The sequence below is a fragment of the Lepidochelys kempii genome, chromosome 14, assembly GCF_965140285.1.
Source record: "Lepidochelys kempii isolate rLepKem1 chromosome 14, rLepKem1.hap1, whole genome shotgun sequence".
Classification (NCBI taxonomy): domain Eukaryota; kingdom Metazoa; phylum Chordata; order Testudines; family Cheloniidae; genus Lepidochelys; species Lepidochelys kempii.
In genome coordinates this window covers 43,634,268-43,655,268 of record NC_136393.1, presented here as the reverse complement: position 1 = coordinate 43,655,268, position 21,001 = coordinate 43,634,268, and the positions used below count along the sequence as shown (strand labels likewise).

The 21,001-nt window shown below is 51.6% G+C and overlaps 1 protein-coding gene across 1 annotated transcript in view; it reads left to right on the top strand.

Moving 5' to 3' along the window:
* LOC140898080 (butyrophilin subfamily 1 member A1) overlaps positions 1-16,163 on the top strand; it is a 40,462-nt gene extending 24,299 nt beyond the window's left edge. Inside the window, exons 8-11 of the mRNA XM_073311539.2 lie at positions 4,368-4,388; positions 5,661-5,666; positions 5,769-5,795; positions 13,683-16,163. Of these exons, the coding sequence (XP_073167640.2) occupies positions 4,368-4,388; positions 5,661-5,666; positions 5,769-5,795; positions 13,683-14,242 (614 nt within the window). The 3' untranslated portion in view covers positions 14,243-16,163. The remainder of the gene's footprint in view (positions 1-4,367; positions 4,389-5,660; positions 5,667-5,768; positions 5,796-13,682) is intronic.
* Positions 16,164-21,001: the final 4,838 nt, after the last annotated feature.

The following is a 21,001-nucleotide window of genomic DNA, read 5'->3' as shown; positions in this document are numbered from 1 at the left end:
AGTGGCTGCGAGAAGGCTGGTGCAGGGAATGGAGTTACGAATTTCAATTTCGAGCCTTTCACACAATGAGGCTGAGGTTTTCGAAGCTCCCTAAGAGATCTGGATGCCCATCCAAATTCCTGTTTGGAACTTTGTTAAAACTTTATTTGTTTTCATACCTTTTGTTACTATAACATTAGTTTATAGGTGACTTTCAGAAAACCCTGAACTTCAAGCTAACAGCTTTTACATGGGGATAGTTATCTAGGTATCTGTAGTGAACAGTCCCTGAGATGTAGTCACTAATGCCCCTAATTCAGCTAAGTACTTAAGTATCCACTTAATTTCTTTGCTGAACTGAGGCCTAAAACAGGAGCTTTAAAGAACACAGGAGTGACCAGCGCAAATCAGAGCAGGGCCCTGCTAGCCTGGATCCTGTCTGTGACAGTGACCTGTACCAGCTGCTTCAAAGGATGATGTGAGAAACCCCGTAGTGGCCTGTGATGGAATAAGCTGCCTGTAGCCAAAGTGTCTTCCTAGCCCCCCTCAGTCAGAGGTTGACTTAAGCTCTGAAGCAGGAGGGTTTGTCTCCTACCCAAAATTATTGGGTTCTTTGTTTCTTTAAAAAATCTTACTCTCCTTGTTCCATTCTGACACTTCCCAGCTAACCAGATGAACTTCCTCTCCCTAACTGATGCCAGCAACCATTTTGCCATCTGGGACTCTCTCCTAACACCCCACCCCACCGCCGCCCCGCCCCACCACCCCATGTCCCTCTGCACAGGATCTCACTGATTTCTTTATAGAGAAAATGCACAAGGTCAAACATGACCTCGCCCCTCCATCCCTTCCAAAAGTTTCGCCTCTTCTCTCCTCCTCCAACCCCTCCACCTGCTCCCACACGCATCCCCTGATCTCCCTTTCTCGCTCGCATCCCTCATGCACCCTTCTCTTTAACTAACCTCCCCCTCTCTTCCGACCCTACCCTTTCCATACCAACATGGCTTAGTGCCAGCCAGGGGCTGTCCCTCCAGCCTGTGCCCTTCGAGCACTCTCCAGACACAGGGTCTCAGTGCCTTTCCCTCACTGCTTTGGTTTTACTTCTAAAAATAAAACTGTTTAACCCAAATACAGCGTATCAGCCACATCCTTTCCCCTGAGCTGGGTTCTTTGGCACAGGCCTAGCCTCTCCCTGCAGGATTGCACCCCACAGGCCATCTGCCTGACTATCAGACATAAACTGGGCTCTTTCCCCTGCCCCAGGGTGTCCTGCATGTGTCTTCCTGCTCCCAGCCGCTCTCCCTTAGCTGATGGACTTGCTGATTCATCAGGCTTTTATGAGGACCAGGAGATCTTCAAACCATCACTTGATCCCTGGCCTCAGCATCAGTTGAATATTCATAGACTGGCCCTGGGCTCAACTCCCCTTAAAGGACCGGCCACCCTGTGACACTTAGTCTCTCCCATCTTAAAACTTTCTATCCCCAACCCCAATTGCCTCTCTACCTACTGCCCCTTCTGCTTCCATCTCTAAGCTCAGTGAACGCTCTGTCTACAGTCACTGTCTGGAGTTCCTCTCCTCCAATTCCATCCTAGACCCACTCCCATCCAGCTCCCACCCCCTTGTACAACACTGAAACCGTTCTCACCAAAGTCTCTAACAACCTCTTCCTGGCCAGATCCTATGGCTTCTGTGTGATCCTCATCCTCCTTGTGCTAGCCTCATGCTCCTCCTTCTGACATCACCTCCTGTCTCCATTAAATCCTTGGCTTTCACAGCTCCCTCCTCTCCCACTTCTCCTCCTGCCTCTCTAATTGCTTCTTTGGTGTCTGTTCTGTTGGGTTGGTCTCTTCCTATCTCCCTCTTTCAGAGAACGTCCCCCAAAGCTCAGTGCTTGGCCCCTTGCTCTCTTCTCTCCACACCCTGCCTCTAGTAGCTCTTATCTACATGCAGGGATTCAGATACCACCTCTACGCCAATGTCTCTCAAGCTCCTTCTTCGCTAAAGACTGTTCCCCCTCCATCCCATCCCACATCTCGGCCTGTCTGACATCTCCTCCTCGTCGATGTCCAGAGGGCAGCTCAACTCAACAGCTGAGTGTTTAATCTCTTCTGCACCCCTCACAGCCCTCCCTACCTTCCTAGTCTCTTCACCCCTTTGAATAACACCGCAAGCCGTCCCAGACGCAGGGGGCTGTGGCTGTTCTCCCTCCCTCCGTACCTCCCATCCCGCACACTGGGCCCACCAGAGCAAGGTACCAGGATCTCTGCCCCTCCTGTGGGCTAGGGATTGTGGCCTGGTGATGGGTTGTGAGGCCTGGACTGGCTGAAGGGAGCCCAGAGCGGAGTGGGAGGCCTGGGGTCTGGCCCTGCTCGAGGTGGCTTCATTCAGGAAGGGTCCAGGGGGTATTTCCCCTGCTCTGGCTGGGAGAACCACGGGGAGAACTGTAGGCCCAGATCGGGGGTTGGGGAGAGCAGAAAAAACTATCCTGTAGTTTTGAAATACAACGTTGGCCACCCTAACAACACCTGGAGGGGTGGGTGGGGAAGAGGGGCAGGTTTCTGAGTAAAGTTAGACATGGGCATAAATATTTTCAGGGTCAGGACCCTAGACTGTAAACTCTTTGGAGTAGGGATTGTGTCACCTTCCAGTCTGGAGTGTGCATGTGTACATGACCTAGCACTGTGGGGCCCAGCCCTGAGTATATGTGTATAGGACCTAGCGCCGTGGGGCCCAGCCCTGAGTGTGTGTATACAGAACCTAGCGCAGTGGGGCCCAGCTCTGAGTGTGTGTGTACAGGACCTAGCACAGTGGGGCCCATCTCTGAGCATAGGCGCCGACTCTGTGGGTGCTCTGGGGCTGGAGCACCCACAGGGAAAAATTGGTGGGTGCTGTGCACCCACCGGCAGCTCCCCACCCTCCTGCCCAGCTCACCTCCACCTCTGCTCTGCCTCCACCTCCTCCCCTGAGTGTGCCGTGTGCCCGCTTTTTCCCCCTAGCTCCCAGCGCTTGTGCCGCGAAACAGCTGTTTCGTGCTGCTGGGAGGGAGGGGGGATGCGGCGTGCTCAGGGGAGGAGGCAGGGCCGGGGCAGGGATTTGGGGAAGAGGTCCAATAGGGGCAGGGAGGGGGCAGAGTTGGGGCGGGGACTTGAGGGAAGGGATTCGAACGGTGGGAGGGAAGGGGCGGGGAAGGAGTAGAGTTGGGGCGGGGCCGGGGGCAGGGGGGTGCGAGCATCCACCGGCACTGGGGAAAGTTGGCACCTACGTCTCTGAGTGCGACCTCTAACTGCTACTGGAATACAAATAATGTGCAGTGGGGCAGGAGACTGGCCCTGGGCTATGGAGTTATGGCAGGGGATGGGGCTTACAGGTGTGTGTGTCCATGCAGGTGATGGGGGATGAAGAGAGGCTGGTGGGTGGGGGGTTGCAGGGATCAGTGTGGGAGAGACAGATGGTAGTGACGTGGAGCCAGGAAGCCCTGCTCTCTGGTCCATGTTGATCTGTGCAGTATCTGAGGTGTATAACAAGTACATGTAACAGCTGGGGCAGGACAGGTTTAGGGTTGCCAGGCGTCTGGTTTTCAACCAGATCACCTGGTTGAAAAGGGACCCTGGCAGCTCTGGTCAGCACCGTCGACTGGGCCATTAAAAGTCTGGTCAGCAGCGCAGTGGGGACCTGCTAAGGCAGGGTCCAGGGTCGGCCGCTAGGTCCCTGAGGCCCATATGCGCATGGGCAGCCAGGGAAGCTCCGTGCACTGCCCCACGCCCTGGGTGCTGGCTGTACAGCTCCCATTGGCCGGGAATTGTGACCTTTGGGAGCTGCAGGGGCAGTGCCTGCAGCCGCGAGGACAGCACACAAAGCCTCCCTGGCCACCCATGCACCTAAGTGCCTCAGGGACCTGGTGACCACTTCCGAGAGCCGTGGTAAGCGCCGCCAGGACCCCGCACCCCTTCCCACACTCCAAACTCCTGCTGAAGTCCGGAGCCCCTCCTGCACCCCAAACCCCTAATCCCTGGACCAATCAGAGCCATAATCCCCCTTCCGCACCCCAAGCCCCTGCCCCAGCCCGGTGACAGTGAGTGAGGGTGGAGGACAACGAGTGAGGGAAAGGGGGGGTGGAGCAAGTGGGGGGCGGGGCCTCGGGGAAGGGGTGGGGTCTCGGGAAAAGGATGTTCGGTTTCGTGCGATTAGAAAGTTGGCAACCCTAGACAGGTTGGTCCCTGCCTCCATAAGAAGTCAGCTCCTGTGCTGTGCTCTGCTTAGCATCTTATGGACAAATCTTGCAAAACATTTGTATCACCAGTGAGGAAGACGTTGCTGTTAGCTTGACTATTGTACATTAAGTTTGGAGACTCAACATTAACTCACGTTGTCTTTTACTTTCCAGCGGAATACGAGGCAGTGAAAGGTAAGTGTGTTTTTACTAGTTTTGATTATGCTTTAAATTGGAAAAGGAATAGTCAGAACTATGTGAGCAAAGAAATGTTCACGTAAAAAACTAATGTGTTACTGGTACAGGTAACGTACACGACAAGGGGGAATCCAGACATTATCCAGAAATAATGGATGGAAAATTTGTGGTATTAAAATATGAATATTAACAGTTTTATTTTTTGCAACATCAACCCTTGGAAATACTCTTAAACACAAACAAACAAACTTCACTCCCTGACACCACAGACACCCTGTAACAAGAACAATAATTATTTTATACCAAAAGGGCCCAGCCCTGTGAGTTCTCCACGCACATGCTCCTGCGCCCATTGGTTTGCTTGGAGCACGATTGGGCCCCCTGAGCCCTGTTGACTTCTACACACAACAGCTGTAGGACCAGGCACATGGGTTGCAGGAGTTGCAGGCGCTCAGCACCTCTTGGGGTCACACCTGCATCATCCACATGATGGAAACACTTATAAAGGAAGAGTTCTTTGAGCTGGAGACCCAGATTTTCTGCTGTGCCAGGATCTGCTTCAAGAGGGGGCAGTGAGGGAGCTGGTTATGGCTCCCTGATTCGCAGGCTGCCCCAGGGGCTGCTCTAATTTGCTCCACCTGGCTGTGGTCCCTGACAAGCCTCCTACACCAGGAAGGGGGCGGGGGTAGCTGGCATAGGAGCAAGCTACGCTGCTTTATCCCATCTGAGCTCTCCCTACGCCAGGGGAATTCTCTGATGTCCAGGGCCTGGTTCCTGCCAGTCTGTGCCATCCCTGCACACAGTGACTGGACCAAGGGAGACAACCTAACCCTTTATCACTGTGGGCCCCATTCTGCCACCCTGACTCACATGAGTGATCCTCACAGGTGCAGTCCCATTGATTTCTGGGGAGAGGGTTTGCAGGATCAGGTGCGATAAAGCAGAAGCCCTAACTACTGATAAGGAGCCTAATCCTGGTGTCCTTACTCAGGCAAAATTCCCACTGAAGCCAATATAATTTTCAGGGCCGGCTCTAGGCACCAGCAAACCAAGCACGTGCTTGGGGCGGCACTTTTCGAGGGGTGGTATGCCGGCCCCCTTTTTTTTTGGTTTGGCAGCATTCCTCTTGGGGCGGCAAAAAACCTAGATCCGGCCCTGGTAATTTGGGTTTAGAACTGGGCACTTATGTAATTGAGAATCTCTTCTATTGATTCATTTATGTTCTTTTTTCCCTTTTCTCCCCTCTCATTCCCATGGACCCTCTGGCAGAACTGGGTAAGCTCCATTTCTGGTTTGTGGAGTTTGTTTTTCACAGTATGTGACTTGTCGAGTCTGTATTTCGATTCTGTAAATTCTCATGTCTGATTATTATTTCAGGACTCACCAGAGCCCGAAGATACGCAGGTAACTAAGGCTGATACTGCTTCAGTCACTCTCAGTCCCATTCCGCTGGGATATCCGGTCCCTGCTCAGTCCTCTTACAGCTCTCACAATAACTAAGGGGTAGGGCAAAATGTCATTGTCGGTGTGAAAGTCTGAGGGTTTGGTTATTCACACCCCCACGAAGGTACCTGCAGTGGTGGGGGGAGCTGGTGCAAACAGACAATTGTTTTACTGCTCTCTGTTGCTATGATATAGCCTCCGGTCAATGGATTGTTTATTTCACTGCTGACCATTTTTGGCAGAAACATCTAGTTGATGAGCTTATCCAGCCCTGCTGGGTGCAATAGCAGAGTGGATGAAGGGCAGGGGGGCAGCTGGTGGCTCTAGAAGGGTCACTGGGGTGAGGAACAAGGAATTTAAACCTCCTCATCCCACACTTAGGGCTTGTCAGCGTGTGGAATTCATGGGGAAGAGCCCAGAGTAGCTAGTGTGGAATATTCTGCACTCGTAGTCTTCCAGTGTGGATTAACACAAACGAGACAAGGGCTCTCTTTGCATGGAATAAGGGTGTCCACACAAGCAGCCAGTGCTGACTAGCTGTTCTGCACTAGCTACTCAGGGCTTTTGCCAAGGGAAAGAGGAGAAGCATCTCCTCAGGTCCCCGCCCGGGGACCACAAGCCCTGACTACCCTTTGCTGTGGCAACACTGTGCCTAGATCTGCTGGTTCCTAGATCAGCACTTTAACCACAAGAGCATCCATTCACTACTCCGATAACGGTCAGGACACTAGACTGGGTGGAGGGGCAGTGACAGGGGAGGGCTCGGGGAGCAGAGCCCCGTAATGCCAGGGGACTCACAGAACTCGAGTCTCATGTGCTGCCATAGGACATGGACCTTGCACATATGCACCGTGCTAGTACCCAGCGCCTGGGTGAGTCAGTGTGAATTAAACCTGCCCAGGAGTGGGGTGGGGGGGCAGTTGGTGCTGGGAAGCCAGGTGAGAGCAGGTTCTGAGGAAGGGAGGAGGAGGAGGCGGTTGGATGACGCTCAGCAGCAGGGAGCTTGTTCCCTTCTCCCACCAGCTCCCACTACTCCTGGAACAAAGGGAAAAAAAGTTCCCTTTTCCCAGCTCGCGGGAGTCACTGGGTGAATGTGTGGGGCAGAATAACCAGGGCTCCCTGCACCCCAGGGTCCCTGTGTGTGATGGGAAAGGCCCCGCACTGTCATGCAGCCCCTAGGGGCTGGGCAGTGAGTGTTATTATTGGTATGGTGCCCACGAGTGAGCCAGGCACTGCGGAGACAGAACAAGGGGCTGCCAGCCCCACAGGGCTCCTGGTCTGAGTGCAGACAAGGCCCAGCAAGGGCAGCAGCAAACACTGGGGGAGGGGGTACAAGGGTCCCGTTGTGGGGACAGCCACTCCCTGAGCCCATCCTGTGCCTGTCTTCTGGGTGTGGTAGACAGTATTGTAGGACCCTGATGGCTCCATGCTGGGCCCTGGGTCACCTCCCCAGGGAACACGACAGGGCAGAGGCAGCCTGAGGACGGGGGGAGCTGAAGGCTGTGGGGGAGCGGGAGCAGCCTGGGAACTGGGACAGGGACACTGGAAGCCAGGTGGGTGGCCCAAAACCACGTCCTGTGTTCGCTCCAGGTTCCCACTCTGTGATGCAGGCTCTGTTGGGGTCAGATGCTGCGGTGAGGGGCCCACCCAGACAGACTGAAGAGAGCAAGGCTCTGTCTGCATGGGGAAGGGGCAGCAGGTCTGTTAAATGGGTTGCAGTTTTATAAACTCATCATGGGGTGGCGCCCTCAGGTGCCACCCTCAACTGTTTCAGGGTGTCTTGGCAAGCATCTTGCCTCAGTTTACCCTGTTCAGCACTCCTTAAATTACGCCTCACAGTCCAAAAGATCTGAGAGAAAAGTCCTCTCCAGGGGTCCACTCTGAGTCCAAGTAAACCCCAAAATAAAATCTTTTCCTTCACTCTGCTCCAGCCTCCAGTTCTCACTCAAGCTCCTCCCTGTCCTCAAGTCAGGAGTCAGTCCTCCTTCCCAGAGCTGGGCTTCAATTAGTTTCCATCCTGGAATCAGATGACTCCAGCCCTCCTTCCCGGAGCTGGGGTCATTTCAGACTGTGCCTTTATTCTCTGCATCCACTTTCTCCAGCCGGGGGCCGCTCTCCAGGGCTCTGTCCTGCTACAGCTGCTGCTGTCATTGTCATTTCTGGCAGCGCCTCCCCCTTAGGGGAGCTCCTCTGTCTAGGGCAGTGGTCCCCAAACATTTCTGGTCATGCCCTCCCTTAGCTAGTTTGCGCCCCCACCCCGGGAGCTGCGGTCGGGAGTTGAGCCAGGAAGGGGGCTGCAATTGAGGCCGGGGGCCATGGCTGGGAGTTGACCTGCAGTTGGGGCCAGGGGCTTAAGCCAGGGGCGGAACCACAGTTGGGGCTGGAGCTGCAGCTGGGGTCACAGGCCGGAGCAGGGCCAGGAGTCGATGGCTGAGGCCGGGGCTGGAGTGGAGCTGGGGGCAGAGCAGAGCTGGGTGGCGTTCCCTTCCCGCCACACATGGAGGCTGGTCCTGGCCTTGCCATGCCCCCGAAATGTTCCTCCACACCCTCAAGGGGAGCACGACCCACAGTCCACTGCTCCAGGAGCACCCCTTCCAGGCTTCTTGCTCTGGTGAGCTCTCCGGAAAGCTCCTCTCCTCAGCAGCTTCCTGTCTTTACGATCCCTTCAGCTGAGCCCTGGTCACCCTTTATCAGGCTCATTAGCTCTTTAGCTGCCAACTAGCCACCTGGGATTTAACTACTTCCAGGTTGGTCTGGGTTCCCTCTCAGCCAGATAGACACCAGATGTGTTCATCACAAAATCCTTTAATGTTCTGCCAACTATGGCTGAGGTCTGCATAAATATGGTATTTTACACCCAGCGCTACCTAGTGGTTGAACAGCAGAATACAGTTGAGCGTTCCATTACATCTCCCCCGTTAAGTTCTACATTTCTACCATTTATAATATTTATATTATCTCACTGTCTTTGAAGTTCAGTGCAGATCAGTCTGGTAGGTGTCTCTGAATGGTACTGGTCTTCTAATTACACGATCCGAACAGGTAACAACTTGATCATCTGTCTGTCCATTAGTTCCAATGACTGACCATGTTTGGTCTGGAATCCTTGAGTCATCTTCTTGTTCTGCATCCACCATCTGTAGAGTTTGCTCGGTTGATTGTTCTTTCTGAGGAACAAAGTGTAGATGTTGACAGTTTCTGATGAACTCTCCTCTCTTGGTCTCGATCACAGACAATCAGTGTGTTGAATTCTTTTTCTTTATAACAGCTGGAATATTCCATTCTTTTTCTCCATCCAGTTTGACACACACATGGTCACCAGGTTCTAGGCCTCGTATTTTTCTGAGTGATGTCTGTTGTAAAAGTGATTGTAAGCTCATTTTGCCTTTTTATTGGATTTGACTACTATATATGTGTCTGGCTACTTTGGAGATGGATTGTTTTCCAAAATTGGGAGGGTAGCTAGGAGTTGTCTTCCCATCAGGAGCTGTGCTGCACTATATCCAGTAGCTGCTATTGGGGTTGATCTATAACTCAGTAGAGCAAAGAATGGATCTTCCTGTTGAAGGATATTCTTGGCTGTCTGTACAGCTCTCAGTCTCTCCATTCGCTTGTGAGTAATATGGGCTTCTAGTAATATGAGGAAGATCATATTTTGTTTGGATAAATTAAATTCTACGTCAGTGAATTATGGTCCATGCTCTGTCACAAGTTCTTCTGGAACCATGAAATGACCAAAAGTCCACTTCAGTTGCTCTATAACACTCTGGTCTGTTATGTCTTTCAAGTACACTCTTTCTACATACCTGGAAAAATAGTCCACGACTACCAGGTAAAGATGTCCCCTGAATTCACATAACTCTGCAGCTAGTCTCTTCTAAGGTCTCTTTCATTCAGACTAGCTCCTTGTTAGTGTCACTAATTACTACTGGCCATATCTTTTTCCCCGCAGCCTTCAGTAAAGAGCTATGGGAGCCCATGGGGAAATGTTTCTACCAAGGGCAAATTTAACAGCAGCTCTGGAGTGTTTCATAGCTGGTGTCCTGAGCCTGGCCTGGCCGTACCTGTGTGTTTCTGGGGATGTTGACAGTCACTCACTGCAAGTCACTGGGATTTGGGCTCCTAAGTTTCTGGGACACGTTTGAAATAGAGCTGGGTGTAATTTTGAGGGCAAATAGTTTATTTGCTGAAAAATTATATTTTGGGTCGACTAAAACTATTCGCGAATCCATGTCGAGTTTGCTGACGAGTTTCAATGAACAGGAAAAGGTGCCGCCACTTCCCTTCCAGCCTTTAGCCCCATGACTGGGCCCTCAGCGGGGAGCCCCCGGTTCCATCCCCCCGTGGGATGTGGGGCAGGAATTGGAATGTGGGAATCCAGGTTAGGGCTGGAACTGCTGGGCTCTGGGTGTCTGATGTGGGGCTCCCACAATCTCTCCTGCTGAAGACGTCCCCCTGTGTCTAAACACTGCCATGGGCACTGGGCCAAAGCGTGGGAGCGAGAATCACTCTGCAGCCCAGTGGGTTGGGCCTTACCTGGGAGCCCAGAGTCCAGCTCCCCTGCTCCAGTGACCCTGTAATTATTGCTCCATAACCCCAGTGAGGGGAGGGGTTCTGGCCCCTGGCACAGCAGTGTCTCAGCCATGTTGGTGCCCCAATGCAAATCCCTAGTGCAGATGCGCCGCCCTTCTCACCCCCTCAGCCCCGCCTGGTACCCTTCCCTCTCCCCACCATCTCTAACCCCTGGCACCTGCCCCTTCCCTCGTCCCCGTGTGCCCACCCCTCCTCTAGCCCCACTCTGACCTTCTGGCTCCTGCCCCTCCTCGATCCCCTCTCCTAACGCTTCCCTCTACTCACCTGCCCTGCTTCTCTGCTTGCCCCTCTCTGCCCCTGGTGCTCGTCCCTCCCCTCCTCTGCCCTCCCTGTGTCTGCCCTTCTGCCCAACCCGCTCAATCCTCCTGGCACTTGACCCTCCCCTTCACCCTTCCTCCCTGGTGCCTATCCCCTCACCACCCTCTGCCCCACTGACTCCACTCTCCTCACATCCCTCTGCCCCCATCACCCATGACTTGCTCCACCCCCTGCTTTTCTAGTGACAATGCCTCATTTCACCCCCCCCCGCACACACTCCTCCCCACCCCCTACCCTCCTTTTGTCTGCCCCCTTCCTTTACCCCCTTCTGTCCCCTGGAGCCTGCCCCTCCCCCATCCTATTGCTGCCTGCCCATCTGCTCTCCCTCCTGTGTCCCCCAGCTTTCATTCCTCCCCTCACCCCTCTAGCCCCTGACACCCACCCCTGATGACCAAACCTTCCCTCACCACCCTCCCACCTTCGCCCCAGTGCCTTCCCCATTTCACGCCCGACTACTGTCGCACAGCCATTTGTCTCTCCCCCACTCTGCCCCCAGTTCCCGCCCCTTCCTTCTCCCACCTGGCCCCCACCTCTCCCCTCAGCACAAGCCCCTTCCCTCACCCCCACCCCCGCACCTGCCCCTTCCCTTGCAACCCCTCCTGTCACCAAGTCCCCGGGCGATGCTCTGGAACTGCTCCCCACGAAGTCAGTCAGGACTCTGGTGAGGTCTCTTCTCTGGGAGCAGCCTGTCCCCAGGGCAAACAGCTCACACGGCTTCCACCTTCCTGGGTCTGCATCCTCTGCCCCTCCCTGCGCTTCCCACAGCGAGTCCGCCCAGGCGGGGTCCTGGGGAAGCCAGAGGGTCCTGCCCCCCAACTCCGCAGTCAGACGCGACTCTCAGCCAGCCAGTACAACAGAAGGTTTGTTAGACGACAGGAACACGGTCTAACACAGAGCATGTAGGTGCAGAGACCAGGACCCCTCAGCCGGGTCCATTTTGGGGGGCAGTGAGCCAGACAACCCCGTCTGCACTTCACTCCATGTCCCAGCCAGCCCCAAACTGAAACTCCCTCCAGCCCCTCCTCCTCTGGGCTTTGTCCCTTTCCCGGGCCAGAAGATCACCAGATTCCTTTGTTCTCCAACCCTTTAGGTCTCACCTGGCAGGGGGGAAGGGCCAGGCCACCAGGTGCCAGGAGACAGGGTGTCGGCCGTTCTCTGTGTCCAGATCCCTGCACACACCTGCCCTCTAGGGCTCTGCACTGATCATACACCCTTATCCCACCACCTAGATACTTAAGAACTGCAGAGGGGAAACTGAGGCACCCCCACACTCTTCAGAGGAAACATTAAGAACAGTCCCACTTCGTCACACCTCCTCCCTGCCACCTTCTCCTTACTTCTTCCCCCTCCCCTCCCCTCGCCCTCTGCCTCCCTGAAACCTGCGCCCCTCACCCCTCCTCTAGTCCCCTGGTGCCAGCCCCTCTGTTCACTCCTCCTCTGCCCCCCTGAGGCCCATCTCTACCATTGCCCCCATCTGCCTCCATGGTGCCTGCCCCTTCCTTTGCCCCCTCTGCCTGGCTGGTGCAAACCCCTTCCCTTGCCTGCCTTTGGGCTCCCTGGTGCCTGCCCCTCCCCTCCCCCTCTCCTAACCTCTGGGTCCCACCCCTCTGCCCCCTAGGCCCCACCCTTCTCCACAACCCACTTTCTGCCCCCCGGTGCCCGCCCCTCTCCTCTCCCCCCCTTTGCATCTACCCCTCTGCTCATCCCCCCCCCATCTCTCCTGGTGACTACCCCTTCCCTTGTCCCACCTCTGTCTTCCTTTCACCCACCCCTCATGCCCCTCTCCCCCTGATAACTGCCCTTTCCCTCATACCACTATTGCCCCCTGGGGTCTGCCCTATCCCTTTCCCCCCCATGTCCCTCTGAAACCTGTCCTACCCCTCCCCCCTCTTTGTCCCCTTGTCACCTGCACCTTCTCCCACCCCCTCCTTTTCCCCTAGTGCCAGCCCCTCCTTCTACTGCCCCTCTGCCTCCCTAGCGCCTGACCCTCTGTTCACCCCTTGTGTCCCCTGGTGCAAGCCCCTTCCCTTCCCCCCCACATCCCCTAGTGCTGCCCGCCCCTTCTCTAGTCCAGACTTTGAACCCCTGGTGCCCACCCCTCCCCTCATCTCTCTCTTTCCCTTGACAACAGTCCTGCCTCTCATGCATACTCTACGCCCTGATGCATGCCCCTCCCCTTAGCCCCCCCCCAATACCTGCCCCTCCTATCACCCCACTCTGCTCCCTGGCACATGCTCCTCTCCTCAGCACCACCACCCGCAGCCCCATAGTACCTGCCCCTCCTCTTGCCCTCCTCCGCCTACTGGTGACACTGCCCCTGCCCTAGCCAGACCCTCTGCCCCCAGGCTCCTGCATCGCTCTGTCCCCCTGGTGCCTGCCCATTCCCTCCCCACCATGGTCCTGGCACCTGCTCCACCCCTCATCCCCCCCACCCCCTGGCACCAGTCCCTCCCCTGATTCCCCCCTGCCTTATTAGAGCCCCCCATTCCCTCACATCCCTCTGTCCCCTGGTGCCCACCCCTTCCCTTGCTTCCCTGTGCCCCCTGGGGTCCATCCCCTTCTTCTGCCCTGGTGCCCACCCCTCCCCTCTGCCCCGGGAACCTGCCCCTCCCTTCACCCCCCTCTGACCTCATGGTGCCCGCTCCCCTTTCCCCCCCTCATTGCCCTTGTGCTTGCCCCTCCCCTCTGCCCTTCCCCGTCTACTCCTGTGACTTGCCCCTCCTCTTTCCTCTCCCAGCATCAGAACCTGCCCATCCCTCCCCCCACCCCCACTGACACTTTCCCACCCTCTCCCCTGCTCCCCCCGCCCCACTCACTGTCCCTGACTCCCCTCAGTCAACAACACCCCCCCACACGTGCACACACACAGGTTAATTTCCCTTTGATCCGAGTGACCAGCCCCTGCCCCCGGCCCTGACTCTGTGATTCTCTCCCCAGTGGACGTGACTCTGGATCCAGACACGGCAAATCCCTGGCTCGTCCTGTCTGAGGATCGGAAATGTGTGAGCGACGGACACACACGCCAGGATCTGCCCAACAATCCTGAGAGATTTGATCCTTGTGTCTGTGTCCTGGGCGCTGAGGGGTTCGCGGGCGGGAGGCGTTACTGGGAGGTGGAGGTGGGAGACAAGCCTGAGTGGGCTCTGGGAGTTTGTAGGGAATCTGTGAACAGGGAGGGGTGGGTCACACACACACCTGAGGATGGATACTGGGCCATGTGGCTGTGGTATGGGGAATACAAGGCCAGCACCGACCCCCCGACCCCCCTCCCTGTGAGGGTCAGGCCCGGCCGGGTGGGGATTTTCCTGGACTATGAGGCGGGCGAGGTCTCATTTTACAATGTGACTGACAGGTCCCATCTCATCACTTTCACTGGCACCTACTCCGGGACACTCCGCCCTTATTTCTGTCCTGGTCCCAACTCCGGGGGTGAAAATGTGGCTCCCCTGATCATCAGCCCAGTGCCAGCTCAAGCTGGAGGGAATCTCGGTCCCTGACAGTGACACCCGCGGCACAGACTGTCCCCTCCCAGCACTGCTGCTCTTCCTGCCCCCAGTTGTGCAAGCCAGATACTGCCGGCAACTGGACATTTTGTGCTGACCGGATGCTGCCAGTTTCCCTTTTCAGTTCGAGGTTCCAGTCGAAAACCGGACACTTGGCAACCCCCAGCCCTCACCTTCTCTCGTCCCCTGCCCCAGAGGTAGCAGATGGTGGTGGTGTTATACCAATAAAATAAAAACCAGCAGGATCTTATTAAAGGGAAAAAGGCAAAATACCACATTTATTGTGAATACAGAAAGAATCATAGTAAGCAGTTAGTTATCTCTATAACATTCCATTCAATCTCATATTTATTCACACATTCATTCATACAAACACCCACACACACAGGTTCTGCAAGGTTGTTATCATAGTTACCAGCCTTAGAGTTGCTCATGCCAAGTCACTGGCCAGGTGGCCTGGACATGAGGAGGGAGCAGGGCCTTGTCAGATGCTCATCTGATGCTCCTGGAAGTTGCTTTGCAGAATCAGACCCCAAAGTTCTCACTTTTTAGAGTCTATTTTTATAGGAATTTCTTCCTATGCCAGTCTGTGGGAATTGCTTCATCATGCTGTTACTGAATCAATCAGCAGATAGCACATTCCTGAGGGCTCCGTGCTCCAAGATGTTATCTTGTTCTTTGGTTCTCCCATTCTTGAGGCTGTTGGGTGGATTCCAGTCTGCCCTCCGGGGGGCGGGGGGTCCTCTGGTTATTTCCACTTGACGCCTTCTTCAGCCGATGGACACTGGATTCTTAGGCTGGCACCTCCCTGATCATTCAGTTATTATCCACACCAAGCAACCATCCACATACATCCTCTATCTCTATTTTAATCACAATTGTTAATACAACAAAAGGGCGGGGAGTCTCTGGGTGCTGTTTCTGTTGTTACAGAGTATTGCTTTGAGTCTCTCTCTCTGTGAATTGCTTTGAGAACAGACTCTGTCTTAGAATGTACTAACACAATTAGCAGCTTGCAAGTTTCACACATAGAGGGAGAGAAACAGCACCAAAAACCAAGAGACCTCTTAATTAGTAATACCCTGGAATTTAAACTCTGGGGAATCAAACTCATTTGTGATTTTAATACAGAACTTCTTTAATATGATCCAACAGTGGATGGGGAAAGGTGAGGGCTAGGGGTTGCCCAGTGTCCAGCAACCCATATACCGTCATTCACTCCTGTCAGAATTTTCTACCCCTGTGAACTCTCAAGATAAAATATGAAAGAAAAAAGATTATTCTAATTTAGAAAACATTATTGTAACAAGGTGTAAATACAAGAATATTTTAATTTACATTTCAACAGTACTTCAAAATCAAGCATCTAAACATGTTTTTAGCAATGGAATTATTTACATTTTTTTTATTCTTCCATCAAATCTATGTTGAAGTTTAACTTCTCTGAATAACGTCATTTGTATTTCAACTGTGGAATTTCAAGAAATCCAAAATATTTATCTAAACAAAATAAACTATTAAATTGTCAGACAGGGTTGTTCAGTTACAAAGTACGTGTGTCATAAACATCACAACTACACACGTGCAGCTGTTCTCTCTCTCTCTCTCTCTTTCTCCTCCCTCTTTATTGTCTTGACTGGTTCTCTCTGGGGGGCAGGGCACATACACCCACCTCCTGCACTACACCTTTGAAAATTAATAGGTGAAAAAACGATAGAATTAATTAAGCAATATATTTAAGTTAACTTACACAAGGTTATGTAATATTCTTTGAACTTCTGTCAGCATTAATTCATGTGATTTTTAACTTTCTAGCTACATGTCATCGGTAATCAAGATATGACCCTTTCTTTCTTTCTCTCACATCAATAAACAAAACATGCTATCTCCCTACAGATAGAAATCTCTTCTACAATCTCCGTTTTTTAGTTTATTTTTCTTTAGAAATATTATTTACAGGCAATGTATTGTCAGTGTCCACTGTTGCTTTCAATGTACTGCTGGGCTCTTCATGTTCTTGGTTCTAAGGACACAACAAATGTAGTTTGATAAAGAAATAGAGAAGGGGTTGTATTCCTTTACTGAATCATCACAAATTAACTTAATTATATTAAAAAGCCTGGCATTTAATGACACATAACATAAAATTTGGTGAAGCTTTATTGGGAAATCTTTCTTCTCAGCCATGAATCAGATGTAAGGGTGCTATTTTTGTTGTCATGTGAGGTTTAGAGTACAAAGAAAAGAAAGTTGCTCCAGGAAATTCATCACAATTCCTCTGGGTTCTGTCCACCACCTTCTGGAATGCTCTGTACAAATAGGTTTCAGAGTAGCAGCCGTGTTAGTCTGTATTCGCAAAAAGAAAAGGAGGACTTGTGGCACCTTAGCGACTAACCAATTTATTTGAGCATAAGCTTTCGTGAGCTGTAAGCTTATGCTCAAATAAATTGGTTAGTCTCTAAGGTGCCACCAGTACTCCTTTTCTTTCTGTAAAAATAGTGACCGATTAATCTAATTCCTTGAAATTAGCGATTGAACCTAATATCTTGAAGAGCTATCGGAGCAGAGTGTGATGGGAGGCACTATGGTGCATCACAACATGGCAGCAGTTACAAGGAGCCCCCTTCCTGCTCCCTGATTCAGACTTTTATACTGCTGCTTTCTTCTCAGCGCTGAGCTAGTGACCTCATTGGGCTCCCTACAGGTGCAAGTGATCCCCTCTACCCTTCCAAACCCAAACTACTCAGTCCCTCCTCCTCTAACTGCACCCGATGCTCTGGGTGCTCTCAGTGACCAGGATGCTGGCTTCCAAAGGGCTCAGTTTGTAGCTGCTAACAGCACCCTGTCACACCACCATGAGTGTGTAATTGACCATGTAATGAAAATAACACCAAATGTAAACTGTTACCTGATTATTCAATTCAGAACCTAGATCTGCCAGTATCTGCTCTAGGCAGCCGTGTTGATATATAATTTTACATGTCTTCTTCTCCATCTCATGTGCTGTCATAGTTCTAAGTGGAAATTCTTCTACCTATTTTGAAAAATCATCTGTAGCTGCCAGTACATACTGGTATCGCTTCTGTGGTACTGGATAGAGCCCGATTAAATCTGCTGTCAGCAATTCCCAGGTTTTAACAACCTATGTGCAAGAACACAGGCTAGAGTTCTCATTTGGATCTTTCCTATGACATTTTTAATATAATCCCATCTATAGTAAGCAAAGTAAATATTATAATGTGGTTTCTGTAATAGTTGATGTCTCCACACAGTCAAATCCAACTTTTGGTGTTTTTCAGAAGTAAATACAGGCCAAACTTCTGCAACTGAAAACTTGCATAAATACGCTCCCTGTGCCAGCACAAGGGGCAATAGAAGTCGTTGCTGCGCTAGGTCATCCATTAGTTCACGTGGGCACTTGTTATAGCTGATTAGAGGCTTTATTGTGCAGCAATAATAAATACAGATAATGATAAACAATTACATTAGCTAATGTTTAAAAACACTTCAGATCTATTTAACATGGGGAAAGATGCAACGTGTTTGATTTAACGGGGAGCCATCCACTCAGGTCCACTTCATTGCAGGGGTTTTAAAGTCAAGTCCAATCCAAGCAGGATATTTGCCTTGCATGAAGAGACAGTTCATGAATAAGAGTCTGTCGGGAACTGGGCAATGAAGAGGCAATGAGATACAGCCACAATGTTAAGCATTTTGTAGTAAGATGTATAAAATATTTTGTCTTTGTTTCATATACATTTTATACCAAGGAAGAATAAGTGCTTATGAGGAAAAGCTGTCAATCTGTGGGGGGGAAATGGAATAGCGAGCCATTTGAGTACTGTCCGCAAATGATGTTAAGCTGGTGCTTAATAAAAAATGATTTCTAACATGCAGAAACAAAAATGAGATCCTGTATGAACTCCTGCAGAGCATATGACAGAGGCACCAGGGTGACCAGAACCTTAAGTAACTACATGGATTCTCTGCTGTCTTTCCAATGAAACCAGAGGGACACAAACCAAGCAGGGGAGACACAAACTGCCTGATGGAACCAGCACATGATAATTGAAAGGGCCTCAAATGCCACAGCTCTGGACAGTTTCTTGCCCCTGAAGAAGTCAAACCTATTTTAATCTACAGCCTGTGCACTAAGGATTTTCTGATTTACCCAGCAGGGCAGAAAGAGAACCCAGGTCTCCTGATTCTTAGTCCAGTGCCATGATCATTAGACCCTTCTGACTCCCATGGAACATGTTTTTTTTACAATCTCCACCATGTGTTTGATGTCTCTGCTTCTCTCACCATATCCCTCTATGCCCCTGGGGCCATCACCCTTCCCACACCACTGACTCCTGTCTTCATGTCTCCACATTCTTATGTGATAGTGTTCTTGGGCAAAGAGGCCATCGCTGCCATTGCTACGCCCTAGGCACGCAGGTGGCTGAATCCCTGCATGCATTGGATTCATAGCTGAAGGCTGCAGGATTATTGCATGGGAAGTGGAGAGGACCTGGGCAGACAAATAACTGCTCTGAAACTGCCTGGCAGCTGTGTCCCTGCTCCCCAGTAAGAATGGGGGCTTCCTGCAATCAGGGAAGGTTTTTGAAGTTCCCCAGCTCCTGCTACTCCTCTACTCTGCCTTCCAGGAAAGACCAGATCTCTCTGCAGTTGAAGTTCCCACCTCCCACATTTCACATCACCATTTCATCCAAGTCTTGGATCCCTAAGGCTTTAGCCTTCTTTGCCAAGCCACCACATGGTCCCAGTCCTCTCCATATTGTCTTCAGAAACCGAGTAGCACTTTCCCCTGTGTGACAGCCAGTCAGTGGGACAGAGTCTGCACCTGGAGTCCCCTGGATGGGGAGACAGGAAGGGACTCCCCATTTGGTTTGTCCAGAAGAGTGTTGGGGCCTGTTTTAACTCAAGCACATTAACTGTGAATTAACACGTTAATAACCACAACTGTAAATGCTGGGCCTTTGCTGCATATGCATTCGCACCTGTTTAACTAACAGTGCCTTTTTAAACCAGTGTGATTAACCGCCTCCACACACACACACACCCCGTGCAGATGGAGTTATACCTTGTGAAAGTAGAATGAATTATATTGAAATTATAATTCATTAAAGAAATGCTACTTGAAGGGTTTGTTGAAATATAGTTGTCAGGAAGAGAAACATTAAGGAGTGTGAGACAATGGATCCTCAAACTAATTAACTTAGAGCTCCTACTGAGCTAGGAGATTGGTAAAAAGTTACTATGCAAATAAGATATGTATGTATATTTGTCAGTTTCTGCTTCCTTTTGTCTCTTATGTTAAATTGGCTTTGGCTTAATTGTATAAATAAGTTAGCATGAGCCTCAGAGAGGGGCTCAAATATCTGGGTGCATTGGCAAAGCGCTTTGCTCATAAACAGAGTGGTCTGACAAATTATGTGAGTCCTGAATCTGACTTTGACAATTTGGAGGTTCCACCGAGATGGCAACCGTCTTCACTGGGGCCGTGTGACTCCTAACTGTTCTTAGGACGACCGTGGCAAGCCAGCACCTGGGCATTTGGCCCGAGCAGTCCTCCGCCGGAACGGAAGGGTGCATGACCACAGTGAAGTCTACGCCATCGAATCTGTTGGTTCCTTCTCTGTTCTGGTAGGGATCCCGGGATCTGACATCAGGAATCTGGTCAGGTGTCCAACTAAGGACTGTCTTTTTCTGTGTCTATCCATCCTCCCTGTGGTGTGTTTGAGTCTGGGCGCCGTCTCCATCCGGGAATCGGCTGACCAAAGGGTTCGTGTCCCCACGGTCTGCATGAGTGAAATCTGCACAATCGCAGCTGCACCGCGCCTTGGGTAAAACCCTTGGTGTGAAAGCAAGCGCAATTGAGGCAGTAGCCTGTGGGCTCCTTCTGTGTGTTACACCGGGCATCGCTCTGACGAACCCGACTTTCCTTCTTGTGTGATTGGTGTTTAAAGTCCTCCTGCATGGGTAACCAGACATCTAAGTCAGGACAGTTCCCTAAAGGAATGCCGGCTTGTTTTATGTATTTTAGGAAGAGTCCGGACTCCTGTAAATTTCTGGAAAAATGGTTTAGGCTAACTCAGGAGAATTCCAAAATTCAGTGGCCACTGTTAGGATCGTGGGACAAAGACCAAGTAGACGTCTTAAAAGACAAACTCGGCCAACCTAAAACTAAATTGGCAAAAGGAGAGGTTGATTGTTTCATGCAGTGGTGGGAAGAGGCAAATCATAGGTGGACAGAATCAAAACTTGCCCCTCTCAAAGATTCTGGCTTCTATCCCACCAGATGCAACTCATTTTACTGTTGTTGATTTGTGCTCTGCTTTCTTTTCTGTCCCGGTTCACCCTGACTCCCAGTTCCTGTTTGCCTTTTCTTACAAGGGGCAACACTACACATGGACCACACTGCCCCAGGGGTATACTGAAAGCCCGTCATATTTTTCCCAAGCATTAGCCCGAGACCTTGCTGACCTTGTTTTCCCGTCCAGGTCCACACTAGTCCAATATGTAGATGATCTACTCCTCTGTTCTGCTTCATTGTCTGCCTCTGAAACTGACTCTTTAGTGCTCCTTACTGCCCTAGCAAATAAGGGTCACAAAGCTTCTCGCTCTAAACTACAACTCTGTCAAGCTTCTGTCACATACCTTGGCTTTCTCCTCTCCCAGGGTTCCCGTGCACTTTCTCCCACTTGCGTCCAAGCTATCCCCAACCCCGCTCCCCAAGCCAGGTCCAGA